This window comes from Aulonocara sp. 'chitande type north' Nkhata Bay, linkage group LG15 (assembly GCF_057382095.1).
Source record: "Aulonocara sp. 'chitande type north' Nkhata Bay isolate Kocher_YH1m ecotype deep benthic linkage group LG15, A_spYH_male_GT1.1, whole genome shotgun sequence".
Lineage (NCBI taxonomy): Eukaryota > Metazoa > Chordata > Actinopteri > Cichliformes > Cichlidae > Aulonocara > Aulonocara sp. 'chitande type north' Nkhata Bay.
The window spans coordinates 10117181-10131579 of NC_141358.1; the positions used below are offsets into that span (position 1 = coordinate 10117181).

Below are 14399 nucleotides of genomic sequence, written 5' to 3' on the forward strand. Positions count from 1 at the left end.
CCGCTCACACTCCCAGCTCGATGAACGCGGTTTGTCAGTGCGATCGTTAAGTTGCACTCGTGATCCAAAATGAGTTTGCTAGCTGTGGATTTCTCATGCTGCTCACACAATGGCCTGTATACGGGAGCTGCCTGGTGGCATTGCTTAATTAGGCGAACAGTTGATTCATTTGCACTAATTGACAGCTAATTAAAGGAGTGAGGGCACATCAAGCTGATGTCCCTCTGAGCTGGGCCTTGACTGCGGATGATCATAGGGAGAACATATTATGGAATATTGAATCTTCTGAGAACCAGCTGCCATTAGAAGAGGCCTCAAACATATGGACCAGTCTGTGAGGCTGTGAGTGTTTAAACAGGCTCATCCTACAGTGTTGAAATGCAGCCTGTAGAGTCCAGCTGCTTATGAGCCAAGGCTTCATTGATTGCTAGAAAAAAAGAGAGCGAATAGGACCTAGAATTGGTGTAAAATGCTGTATAATCAACAAACAGGAAAGATTTACAAGCAAGTACCCTCAGAAATGTAAAAATGACACCTTCTGCCCACCAACATAACAAACTGAGCTCTGGAAACAGAAAAAAATGTTTTACCAAAATCTACATTAGATTTAAAATGTAAAGTTTACAATTCTTATACAACAATGGATAAAAGACCACTGATGGACATGTAAAGAAGAGTGGTCCATAATTTCTCCACAATGATATGACAGACTGATAAAGTCACAGAGAAAACAAACACTCATGTTATTACTGCTAAATGTGGTTCTATAGAATTTCACACACTGCTTTTGTTAAATAAATAATGATGAGGTGTATTTAAATCATTACAAGGCCGGGTAAAGACCAGGTGAGATTTTATACATCCTGATATGCAAAATCTTAACAATGGCAGAGAGCATACTATCTTTTTACAATTAGCTATCATTAGGTTTTTCTGCTATAAAGTGTTGTCACTGGTACTAGAGGAGCTTGACTGTAATGTTTGATACTGTATTTACACTGTGTGGTCATGTAAAAACAGAAGATAAATATTAGAAGAGTGGATCCTCCCATCAGCAACCTTTACAGCTCTTTTAACTCCAATTACAGACGAGATCAGCAGAAATTTGGATACTTCATAATAAGACTCTAACTTGAAACATATTGGAATACTATACTATTTGTCATGGGCTGTACTGGCAAGAGTTTTATTTGTTCCTTTCTATGTTTCAATTTTTTAAATGTCTGCAAGTGTTGAATTTCTTGCACTTTACTCACAAGATTTAAAATAATCCTTGATATTTATCAGAATGGTAAAAATGTAACTCTATTTGGGATTTTCATTATTTTCAGCATCTATGTTACTGCTAAAATGAAATGAATGTCTGTCTGGAGTTCCCTGAGAGACGTTTGCAGGCTCTCCTTGGGCCAGGCACCACACTCTCCACAGGAAACCAGGAATAGGCTGTCTTCATGTCTGCTGGTGCTGCCCATGTGAATCACAAAAAGACAATTAGGGGCTTATTAGGGTCTTGGGGCGATGCAGCTCACGGGGCGTCCACTTGCCGGTTTGCCCCCAGTTTTGAGCCACTGCCATAGCTGAAAACAGTCAGGGGCATTGTCTCACCTAATTACACTAAATGGGCCCCTTTTTGTGCTGCTGCTGCTGCTGCTGCCATGCCTGTCTAGTTCCCTTCACCTGCCTAACTGCTAGTCCCTGTCTACTGTGGACATGTGCTAATTAGACAAGAAATGGGCCCAAGTAATTATGTCAATTCTTGTTAGGAGCAGCCACAATGTGTAATGTTATTTTGTCGAGAAACTTTTGGCGTTGGGGGGGGGGGGTGTCTCTCCCACGTTTCTCATAGTGTTTTCCTCATTACGCCAATAACACATCTGCACATGCAACAGGGGAATGCGGCACACTCGGCAAGTCCCCGACAAACTTCAGAGCGTAAATAGATGCACTCATTCAGAAATGGAGACTATAGAATGGCAATGGCATAAAGTTATTGCCCTAATTAATGCTTTGTGCCCACAGAGCAAACTGTTGATGCACTGGTTCCACATTGTTAGGACTGTGAGAGCTTTTTTGTCTTCTTTGCTCTAATGGGATGTTTTGATCAACGGCTGTTTGGTGACCCAGCTCCTCTTCTTAAATGCCAAGCTCTGGGAAATGGCAATTAGCTAGATTAGTAGAGCCATTTCGGGAGTCTCAAACATAGACAAAGATCAGACAGGGGCAGATGAAACTCTAACATGACAAAACAAACCATGCCTGATATTTATATATATAAATTACAGTAAATTTTTGCATGTCACCCAACAACATTCAGTCCTGACTTTTATTTATAACCAAATCATTACTTGTCATTGTACATGGATATTTTCACAGATTTAATTAGTGTCTGCAAAATTATCTCAGTAGAATTACAGCATATTATTGCTTTAGTCCTTTCAGGGATCGGAGATACAGAAATAGAAAACAAACTACATTTGAAGGGATTACAAGTAACAGTGTGCAGTCAACTAAACTGTCAAGTAAACTGGGACACTTTTTAGTTAGTCAATTGGGACACTGAGGAAAACCCTTTGTGTAACATTAAACTATGTTCATGCAGTTTCTTTTTGATAATTTTGTGTTGTATTGATATAATAAAATGTATTTATTCTGGCCCTAAAGTTTTATCAAACATCAGTTGTTGCACATTTTTTGAGATACGAAGGGTTCAAATAAAATGGGATATTAAACTACAAAGAGTAAAAAAAAACATTTCAGTACTATAATTTGAGAACATAATGTAATAAAACATTTGCATAGCATTAAATTATTAGAACAGTAGTATATGCCACTCTGTTGCTAGAAAGCAGACATTTGTCTGTGTCAGTGTCTCCCTGTACTCAACTAAAGTTTCTCTCATCTTCTACATTCTCTTTCTTTTCTTTTTTCTTTTCTTTTCTTTTCAGCATGCTGTCTGGATGATAACAACTATAAAATCTATCACTCAAAATGCCTCATTTATTCTCTCCTTTTTCAGCGAGTGTCAGCTAAATAGCAGTCTGTGTGCTACATGTTAATATGAAAAAATAACAATTTATCCATTTATCAGTGCTGGAAAACAGCTTCCATGCGTTAGTGAGTGTTTTTTGCATGTTTGTGAACATTTACATAGAGGTATAAAGATATCACAAAACAGATTTTGACTCATTATTTAGGAATGTTCTTTTTTTAATTGGCTTATCAACCTTGTTAATGACAGTAAGATTAGGCCTGCCATGCAGTTTGTTTCACATTTTGTAATTAAATTGGTGAGAATGCCAGTATTTTAACCCAGATTGTGGCACATAAGGTGGGAAACATCTTTTTTTTTAATTCTTTTAAAAAATTTGATATTATTGTAACACAACTAAAATTATTTAAAATAACAGAACAAATCAATATCAGAGAAGAAGACAAAATAATAATAATAATAATAATTTTTTATTTTTTTGGACCAAACAACGTCAAAAAATAATAATAATTTCGTCATAACACTTAATCTGCTTGCAGGTTTATTCCAAACTACTTTTAAGTTTTTTTTCCATGTGTCTTATTTCTCTTTTTGAATCAATTAGAGATGTACTGTAATGATACAACAAATGTCTGTCTATCTGCTGTGTGTGTGTGTGTGTGTGTGTGTGTGTGTGTGTGTGTGTGTGTGTGTGTGTGTGTGTGTGTGTGTGTGTGAAAGAGAGAGAGAGAAACCTTATTACCATGGCTATTTGGTATGGCATTGATCTCTTTATTCACCTCTAATAAATTGTCCCTGAAGTCCCTGAAGGTAATCTCATTTTCACTGTTCTCTTCTCTCCCAACTTTTTTAAGATATTTGGGTCATTTTAAAAATTTTAAACATTGTGCCTCAAACTAAATAAAAATGTGATGTAGTGCAGAGTCCTGATATTATCAGGCTTTTCTCTTAGGTTGCAGGGTGACGCGCAGCGTTAAAACCTGACGCTCTGGGCGACGACAGTGAGCCAATAATCGGCTTGATCGGGTTGATGCCACATCTCGAGATCACATTACCCATTACCAACCAACCAACAATAACCGACAGCAAACCTGGGGTTGACTGCCTGACGCTCTGGTGCCAAACAGTCCCACAGGAACCACCTATTTATTTATTTATTCATCACCACATGTCCCATTGACAATACCGCATCTCCGCAACGCGTCCACTCATCTCCATAAACTCTCCTCTGCGTAATTGTCCGCCCAGATGTCCGAAAGTGTGCCTCAAATTATCTCCGAACGATTGAAACCCGGCAATAATTGATTAATAGCTGATTAGAGCAGATTAGGTTCGAGGAGGGAAAAGAGGGGGAAACGGGACTATTTTCATTCCATTTCACAACTCACTGGCTTTGGATTTGATCTGAGGTTTATTCTATGACAAATGAAGGGAAGCTGCAGAAGATTTCCCCTGACATCCTGAAGACCTCTTCCGTTTGCTCTCACTTTTGAAATCGGATTAACCCACTGAAACACTGCGCAACCTTTCAGCCGCGGGTTTGTGATATCAGACCTCAAGCTAAAAAAAAAAAAAAGACACTTGGGTGGGTGTTGTTGGGAAACAATCTGTTGCTGTATTGTGCGCTGCCGTTTGGTCCGCTGTTTGTCTCGTTTATAATTGCCATCCGGGTGTGTCCTAAATACCCCCGAACTGGGACAGTGTATTCTTTATCATGTGGCTCTCCACAGAAGAAAAAAAGGGGAGGGGAGGGGAGGCTTAATAACCTATCAACAGATGCGCAGACCGCTACCAAAGACAAAACGTTTAGTGCGCAACCCTAATTAGAATATGCAAATCACCGTGTGAGTTATGTGGGACGCTTGGAGCTGCTAACGGATCAATCAGAGAAGGAGATGAATTAATTGATTAATTGATAGGAGGTGTTGACCAGATGTGAGTGTATGAGCCCTTCCTTAAATTTGACCTATGAAAGATTTCCTTTTTTCCTTCCTTTTGTTCTTTATATCAAAGAGAATTGGTCCCTCTATTTATTATTGGCATAATTCATGAGAAAGCATGGCTGTTATTAAGATGAATTTGCACGTCAGAACAACTATTTCATAGCATGATTATTTCGCGTCTTTAACGGACGAATTAACTAATTATGGCCTCCTTTGTGAAATGTAGTGTTTATCGATTAATACAGCTTTTAGGGCCTTCATAATACCCTTATTGTTCTAAGAAAACAAACACAAATATCGGGCTTATTAAAGAGGGTAGAAGCACAATTTTATCCAGGTTTAAGTTACATTAAATTATATTCATATATATTCTTGTTTTCTTTGTTTGTTATTTAGTTATTTTGCCAGTAATTTTCAATACTGACATCGTTTGATGCTGATTTCCTGGACTTGATGGGTTAATCCGGCTGTTTAAACTCAATGAGTCGGATCAGATGATCACACATAGAAATGCCAAGAGCTGCAGTGAAAGTAAGCCTTATTCTCGATGTAAGACAGGGGAAAAGAGTATACGCTGTCATTTCAAACCCAAAGTTTTTCCGATGAGGGTCTATAAAGCAGCTCCTTAAACTGTAGTAGTGATTGATCATCACCAGGCTAGTAGCTGTTTTACAGAAAATCCATGAAAATATATTCCGTATGTGCGATAATAAAGCTCCGGAGCAACCACAAACTTAGTATGCAGTCTCTCCTCTCTTGTGATTGGCTGCCGCCTGTTGAATAAAAAGAGCAGTGGAGATAAAGAGAGAGAGTCACATTGCGGACTGCACCGGGGACTCTAGCTTTTTTTCTTTCTTTTCTTTTTTTTGGAGGGAGCGGAACAAAAAGTGGGATCATGACGGGGGAGGAGGGAGCAGTGCATTCAGACTCAGAGAATAAACAGAAATCAGCTTCACAGACTTGCGTGAGCCACGGGGGAGCCCACCAACAGCCGCCTGCAACCTGGAAGATGGCCCCCACTGCGCAGCGGCGCACCGGCTTTGGGATCCAGGAGCTGCTCGGCCTAAACATAGAGCCGCCGGCGGCACCGAGGCGACCGCTGGAAGCTCTGCCGCACAGGGCGCACATTCTGGCCGCCAGGTCAGCCCTGGGACATGGAGGCCTCGGGGTCGGCGTAAGCTTATTGCGACCAGAGAGCATACACTCGTTTTACAGCCAGCCTGCTTTTCTGGAGGTGCTGTCAGAGGCGCAAAATGTGCACCTGCAGCCGCTGCACAGGACAACGCGCGTGGACTCTGAAATGGACGCGCAGCACTCCACCAGCTCCGGTGAGACTTCATGTCGCTGAAGCACGAGGATAGTTTCAGTCAGTCGGAGTGTTTGTAATATTTAAGTTTATGTGAAGATTAAAATGTCATGTCAAATCCCCGAACCAACGTGAGGCAACAGGGAAAAAATGTCTCACTAAAAGCAAATGAGAAAAAGAAGAAACGAGAAGTTGTGTTGAAAATGCGCAAGTTAGGGTCGAACGGAAAAGGCCTTTGTATTTATATTTATTAAATTATTAAATTATTCATAAAATAGTTTTTTTTAACATGGCTGTGGTTTTTTTTTTATTCCAGGTGTGATGTGACACATTTTCAATTTTCCATTATAATATCTGTGTTGTTTTTATATTTATTTATCATTTGTCATCAAAGAAGATGAATATGATAATTTAAATAAATAATCGGCTCCAGTTTGTTATTCTAATTATTATTATTAGTAGTAGCAGTAGTAGTAGTATTGTTATCAGTAATAATATTTTTTAACCTTTAACCTTTAAAATCATCCACAGATTCTGATGATATGAGCTCCTCCGGCGATCAGAAATTCTCCAAATCCTCTATGGGTCAGAGCAAGAAACGAAAGAAAAGACGACACAGGTAAAAACAAAACAAACAAAAAAAAAAAAAAACCCGAAAGAAATATTAGGTAGTTATTTGTCGGTTTGGCCTTCAAGACACAGTGACTGTCATATATGATCGGTGAAGCTCACGTGAGCTTACGGTGTTTTATTTAATGCCGTATTTGGCGTAAGAATAAGGAGATTTTTCTGATTTCCTTCTGGATTTTCTTTTTGACTTTTCTTTTTAACGTGTTCTTGTTGCTTTTTTCTTTATAAAAATATGAAGGATATATATTTTTATTTTCGTTTTGTTTTTTTTCTGTATTTGTATTTATTCACAAGACACAAGATATATTCATATTTATAGGTGATTAAATCTGAAGTCACCATTTTCTGCTTTAAGTGGTGCCTACATTAAAAATGTAACTAAGCTGATATCAACTAAAAATAATAAAATACTTTATTATGATATTTTTTCATAAAAAGATATTTCCTGAAAAATAAAAACCAGGTGAAATGAATGAACAGGCACAAGAAAAGCCATCATCACTGATAACTAATCAGACTGAAAGCATGATTGATTTTAAAAAGACTAAAAAGGCATCCAATCGTTTTTGGTCTTTTATTTTTCCTGCAGAACAATTTTCACATCCTATCAGCTGGAGGAGCTGGAGAAAGCTTTTAATGAGGCTCACTATCCAGACGTCTATGCCAGAGAAATGCTCTCCATGAAGACTGAGCTACCAGAAGACAGAATACAGGTGGGATCATGTCTCTGTATGAAAGCAGAAATCCACAATCTGATATCTTATATTTTCCACATGAAGATGTTTTCATCAGCTAACATTTTGATGTCTTTGACATCAAAATGTGGGCAGGTGATTCAGCTATTTGGTGCAATATGAACACTACCTCAGAGGTGACATCTTCTGTCACTATAGCAGACAGATAGAGCCAGCAGTCACCTGCTCCATCATCATCTTCACAAGGTCTTCACATTAGCAGGCACTTCACCTTCACACTGTAATTAGTTAATAGAGGAGAACTTATCACGTCTCTTCCTGGGAGAGGCAGGCCGCAGCCCTGAAATGAAATGATAACTACATAGAAATTAATTAGCAGAGGTCAGCGGCTGAGCAGGGGCCAGTGCCCGGCTGCTACGAGCATTTTAATTTCCCGTGATATTTGAGCGCCTGTCTCCCATCGACCAGGCCTGGAAATTAACTTATTTTTCAATCAGCCTCTTTGCCCCCCTCGGGTCACCTCGCAGGAAGCAAAGACACACACGCTGTCATGCACACTCACACTGCTGCTGTCAAAAAGCATGATTGCTCATCTGGGGCCCATCTTTTTATGAGATGGAGGTTATCGTCACATCTACCTGAATAGCTTTCCAGACCCAGCTTTCATCGTTTTTAATTCCAGGTCTGCAAAACGCATGCACGCACACACACACGCATGCTCATGTCCACACACACACTGGCACACCCACTCCACACACCATTTCTTACAATCTCATCCTGCATCCACGGCCATTTTAGGATGCTCATTTTTCCCCCCTGTTTTCCTCATCCATATTCACAAGCAGGCTGAGATGATTACACGGTCTGGCCTGGTGGAAATCAATTTAGGCACCTGAAACAGAAACACACACACACACAGGATAAGCATGCACGGGCTCAACACATTTGTACTGAAAATTAAAGTCCAGTTTGTGTGTTCAGACTCATACTGTGCAACACGTGCATGTGCAAAAGAAAACATTTTTAAGAAGATGTTTTTTAAGCCTCATTCCAATCTACCAGTCATATCCCAGTGCAACAAATAAAATATTACTGCACTCTGACGTGAATTGTATTATAAGGAGTTCAAAAAGCTGCAAAACGTTGAAATTAAAGGAAAATGACTCTTTAAATTTTTTTCAGAGCTTCAGAATTTTCCATTGTGCAACAATATTTGTCATTTCTGCAGAATGTCTCCAAATGTGTTTCCATATCACACACATGTTAATTGCATGCTAGACAATATTTTCCACTTCTGATATCAGATGTTCTGCTCCCACATGCATAAACAGCCTTTATAACAGGGGTGCCAAACATAAGGGCCAGGGGCTAGAATCAGCCCGCCAAAGAAATATGTGAAGGACATAAACTTTAGACTTTTAACTCTATTTTCATACGTTTTACAGCTTTTCCTACTGAAAAAGACCTCCTCTGAGACCATTCATACTATAACAACGTAAATAAGTAATAGATAAACCATGAAATGACAGAAAGGCCCTGTATTTTAACGTCTAGTCTAGAAATGTATGATGTGCACAGTTGTTATATCTGACAGTCACTAGTCAATCTCCTGATTAGTTTAGCAGAGGCTAGCTAAGAAAACTGGTTTCAAGAGCTAACATAGACACACATATTCCAGCTGTTCAGCCAGAGTCACTTTAGGTCCTTGTTCGTCAGGACACATGAGCGTGAAATTTCTTACAGGGCAGCTGTGGCTACAACTGTAGCTTGCCTCCACCAGTGTGTGAATGTGATAGTGAATGAATAGTGGCACTGTAAAGGGCTTTGGGTGCCTTGAAAAGTGCTATATAAATCCAATCCATTATTATTAAAAACCAGAATAAAAATCCATCAAACATTTCCATTGAATAAATAGAGAAAAGTCTGTGTGATAAGCTAACAGAATTTTTTGTAATTTTACATTTAAAAAAAATCTCAGGGATTACATAAAACATCCTCACCACTTAAAATTATCTGTCCAGGTGTGGTTTCAAAACCGTCGGGCCAAATGGAGAAAAAGGGAGAAGTGCTGGGGGCGCAGCAGTGTGATGGCAGAGTACGGCCTGTATGGAGCCATGGTCCGCCATTCCATCCCGCTGCCCGAGTCCATCCTCAAGTCAGCCAAGGAGGGCAGCACAGACTCTTACGCGCCGTGGTTACTGGGTGAGTCCCATGGGTACTACATGTCAATCGCCTCCCTCACAACTCTTATTAATTATGAATCATCCTCCATCATTTGATATGCATTTAAAAAAATACACATCAGAAGCACATTTTGCAGAAATCTGCTAACACTCTCCTTTCTTTGACTGATAAATCAAATGCTAAACAATTAAAACAATCTTCTTTTATTTTGGTTGAATCCGCCTTTAAGTTATCTGTCCAAAAAAAGTCTCTTGATGCAAAAAGAAAAAAAAAACCTATATATTTGTGGACTGTGTTTGAGATTGAGTTGTGTCCTACGAGGACAGGGGTTAGCTTGCCTGAAATCAGGAGCCAATAAAAGCCTCAGCATCTCATTAAAAAGGTAGAAGTCAATACAGTGATAATCCTACTTCATCAGGGCAGATTAGACCAGATCTCCTCTCTCACCTCATGTCAATTGATTAGTTTAAATCAGTTACGTAACTCTAATTGAATAATAGGTTCTATTTGCCAATCTATCCCCTATGTATGGATCATTCCTTAACGCTCCTTTTTTTTTACTTCACTGTCAAACATCTCAGTACGTTCGTTAAACTCACAGAAATAATCACAACAGGAAAGCTCTTTCATCTGTGACTTCTCCGTTCTCTTCTTTAAAAAAATACTGTTTTCCTGTCCAGGTATGCACAAGAAGTCTCTTGAAAATATCCACACGTCTCCAGGAAAAGCCCAGAGCCTGACACCGCCACCAGCTTCACCGGCACAAGAGAAATTGGTGGATAAAGTGATAGAGGAGGATAAGCCGAAGCAGAATAAAGACACCGGTTCACCGATTTCTAAAGAGGAACTGAGGGAGAACAGTATTGCTGCGCTGCGAGCGAAGGCGCTGGAGCACAGCGCTAAGATGCTCGGGACAGTTTCTGACAGAACAAACATTCACGTACCTCGTAAAGAGGAGGCTGAGGAGGAGTTGACGGAGAAGGAAACGGCGAAAGTGAGGAGAAACTGAAAGAGGCTACGGGATGCGCTCTGCAGAGTGGCAGTTCTAATGTTCAGAGGCGGCAGTCTTATTGTGTTGGTTAAACTGAATCTTGATGCACGCGGAGTCACTTTGTGTTATCATACGTTCCCTTAGGTTTATGTCTGAAGTCAAGTCTTTAGCTCTGCTGACTGATTGAGCTTCAGTAACTCAAATGTTGTAATGTTTGTACAGCTAACCAAAAATGCACAACACATTTGTGCATGTCTTCTCCTGCAGCTGATGAGGAAGGGAAGGGAGGAGCACAGAAATGTTTTCTTTTGAGTTCATAATGCCAGGTGGCAAATTAAAAGGAAAAACCTGACTTCCCCACATCTACAGTTAGAGGATCGAGTGGCTTTGATGTTGTTATTGTGCTGTTGTGACATGGTTTGGATTCACTTGACCCCTTTGGATGGAAACCTTGTTGGAAATCGATGCAAAGTTGATCTGAGCGATCGCTTTCATGCTACGATGAAACGTTTCTGTCCTACTGGATGACACCGCCTCTGTCCACACAGGACACGAGGGATCGTGATTAATTATTCAAAAGTAAGATCATGTGAATTGTGTATAGCCGTAAAGCAGTGGCAGGTTTCGTTTTGTCTAAACCAAATGAGGGAATATATTTTTGAAGAATGCTCTTTGATCACTGCAGTGGAGCTCAATCAATCCTACGGCACGCTGAACTTGCTCTGGCAGCACATTACCATATAAAAAAACCTTTGTGTTGCTTTTTTTAAATGTAGTGTGTCATTCTTCTGTCATACAGCTTGGCAGCTTTTCATGTAAGCAGAGCCTGGATTCAAGAGACTTTATATAACTTTGACCTCTGACTTTTCTGTGACCCCACATCTCGGCTCGGTAACTGACACAGGTATCACTAAAAACAGTCGATACCAAATCCTGTAAAAAGGTTTCCTCAGCTCTTAAATAAGTGGTGTAAATTTTGAACATGCCCCATAGGTAATATGGCGTTATGTATAGTTAACACCAAGTGTGTGTGTTTGTTTCTGTATAAATGTAATTGTAGCAATTAAATCTTATTGGTATTTAAATAATGTGCTTTTTGTTGCTTCGTGTGCAGAGTTTGAGAAAGGTACGTTTCACTGTGGAGATTTTATAATGCAATCAAAATAAAACCTAGGTGGTTGGAAGTAACATTAAAAAACTAAACAAAAAAACAATTGAAACTGAGAGGATGAAAGTCATAAGGCCAAAAGCAGTCGTACTGGGATCATATATAATGATAGAAAATGATCTTTAGCCTAAATTAAAATAATGCTGATGCTGAAAGGTGAGCAAATCCAAATCTTTTTAATATACTGTAGTTAACTATAAATCCAGGAATGACCGTCTGTCAAAGACATGTCCTTTAACCTGCTGCATCACTAAGTCCTGCATCTAAAACACGCTTGGTTTAGCTCTGTAAGACAGCACTGAATAAAATCAGCAGGCAGGTCATTCGGCATCTGTTTCAGGCATATTTTGCAGGTTAATCAACCTCTGAAAAGCTGCTGGTACTTGAAAACTATAACCGTTAGGGCAGAGGTTAATGGGAATTTCACACTGACAGCAAGCGATTATGAAAACAGATGGATGGTTTCTTTATAACCTGTTGCAGAATGCACTAAGCGACACTCTGGAGCCTTTTAGCCTTCAATCTCTTTTAATGAGGTCTGTATGAGTTGCAGAACAGAGAAGAAAATAGAACTAAAATAAATACTATACGCCCCTACCCTTACCTAGGGCCACGAGCTGTGGGTAGTGACCGAAAGAACGAGATCGCGGGTACAAGCGGCGGAAATGAGCTTCCTCCAAAGGGTGGCTGGCCTATCCCGAGATAGGGTGAGAAGTTCAGCCATCCGGGAGGGGCTCAGAGTAGAGCCGTAGAGAGTGATGTGCTCCTCCACATCAAAAGGAGCCAGCTGAGGTGGTTCGGGCATCTGACAAGGATGCCACCTGGGCGCCACCTGGGTGAGGTGTTCCAGGCATGTCCCACCGGGAGGAGGCCCCGGGACAGACCCAGGACACGCTGGAGAGATTATATCTGTCGGCTGGCCTGGCCTTGGTGTTCCCCCAGATAAGCCAGAGGAGGTGGCTGGGGAGAGGGAGGTCTGGGCTTCTCTGCTTAGGCTGCTGCCCCCGGATAAAGCGGAAGAAGATGGATGGATGGATGGATGGATGGATAAATACTATTACATATAGTGTTAATATTACATATAAAATTAAAGATGACCCAGTGGTGTGGGGGTTAGCACTGACACCACACAGCAAGCAAGTCCTGGGTTCGAGGACATGTTCTGTGTGGGTTCTCGCAGACTTCTTCCCACAATTCAAACACATGCCTGTCAGGTTGATTCTAAATTAGCTGTATATGTAAATGGTTGTCTATTTCTCTGTTTGCCCGGCAACAGTCTGTTGACCAGTCCAGCTGTGATGGGGTGAAAGGTGGGATAGGATAAGCAGTCAAGAAAATGGATGAATATTAAAAAAAACTGGTGAGTTAAGGTCTTAGAATAAAACATGTTTTTTAGTACAGAAATGACTAACCAACCTACTTAAAAAACCCACTGAGGACCTGCTGTAGTGACACATGTCATCACAGTTGCATAAGACTGGATAAAGTTTAATTATACCAAAAGTTAGGAAATTAGTGTGCTACAGAAGCCAAAACACACAACCTGTACAACACAGCTTGAATAAACAAGACCTATTATGTTTGTGCTCATCTTTGTTATACACTGAACGTTATGGTGAATGGGGGTACATAAAACATGACTTTAGAATAAGGTGTGCAAGCAGTCCATGTGAGCCAAGGTCCCAGGCAGTTTTTTCTTCTCCTGGATCTACATGATGTCATGTAAAGCAGATCATCCATACCAATCAGAAGAAAGGCCCAGTAGAAGATAAAAGAGGATTATTTTGAATTATGAATCACGCAAAGTTTCTCTAGTAAACTTAAAGAAAAAAGTATGAACCTGGAATTAGGTATGATGGAAGTTTTACTTTTATAAAGTTTATCTCAGCACTTCTTTATCTTTAAAGCAATCCTCACAGTAATGTGTAAAATACAACAAGCAGAACTTTACACTGTTGTAAAGCCTCTGTCTAAGCTCTCATTAATGGGCTGATTGATCCAGATATTGATTGCATTGGATCTATACTAGCACAATATGATTAATACTATGTTTCTATATTTAAGTTGTGTATGCAACCCAATGAATTCTATTAAATTAATATTTTGGGGAAAATAAACAAATATACTTCAAACTGGTATTTATTTGGTGTTGGATCGATACCAACTGCTCTTCTTTACTCACCCTAAATACTTGGTGGCCACATACGAAAACACTGTTAAGTGAAGTTAAGTACAAGCTGTACGCGGCTGCAGCAACATCGCAGTCTGTAAAGTGAAGACATCAAAGCCAAAGTTAAACTGTACTGCGGATGTTCGTTAATATCCGGGAAGCTCAGCGAAGTTGTTTAAAGCGTTTAAATGTGAAATAATAAAGATTTGTAGATGTAAACTAACATACGTGGCTATGATGGTCCAGCATGCAACGTAAACAGTGAGTCTTATTGTTGAAAGTGGTGGATTTGAGAAACAGTTTGTACCCAGAGGTGAGCAATG

At 39.9% G+C, this 14399-nt stretch overlaps 1 protein-coding gene and 1 long non-coding RNA gene across 2 annotated transcripts; one reads left to right on the top strand and one right to left on the bottom strand.

Moving 5' to 3' along the window:
* Positions 1-5674: 5674 nt before the first annotated feature.
* Positions 5675-11826, top strand: LOC147312538 (visual system homeobox 2-like). Its single transcript, XM_086264575.1, has 5 exons — positions 5675-6260; positions 6770-6857; positions 7458-7581; positions 9585-9765; positions 10428-11826. The coding sequence occupies exons 1-5, from the start codon at positions 5828-5830 to the stop codon at positions 10754-10756; spliced, it is 1155 nt and encodes a 384-aa protein (XP_086120701.1). The 5' UTR covers positions 5675-5827; the 3' UTR covers positions 10757-11826.
* LOC147312539 (uncharacterized) lies at positions 8158-14389 on the bottom strand. The gene is made up of 3 exons (XR_015125086.1): positions 14305-14389; positions 14089-14171; positions 8158-8455 (listed from the first exon to the last, which is right to left on the bottom strand). It is a non-coding gene; the product is annotated as an uncharacterized LOC147312539 (long non-coding RNA).
* Positions 14390-14399: the final 10 nt, after the last annotated feature.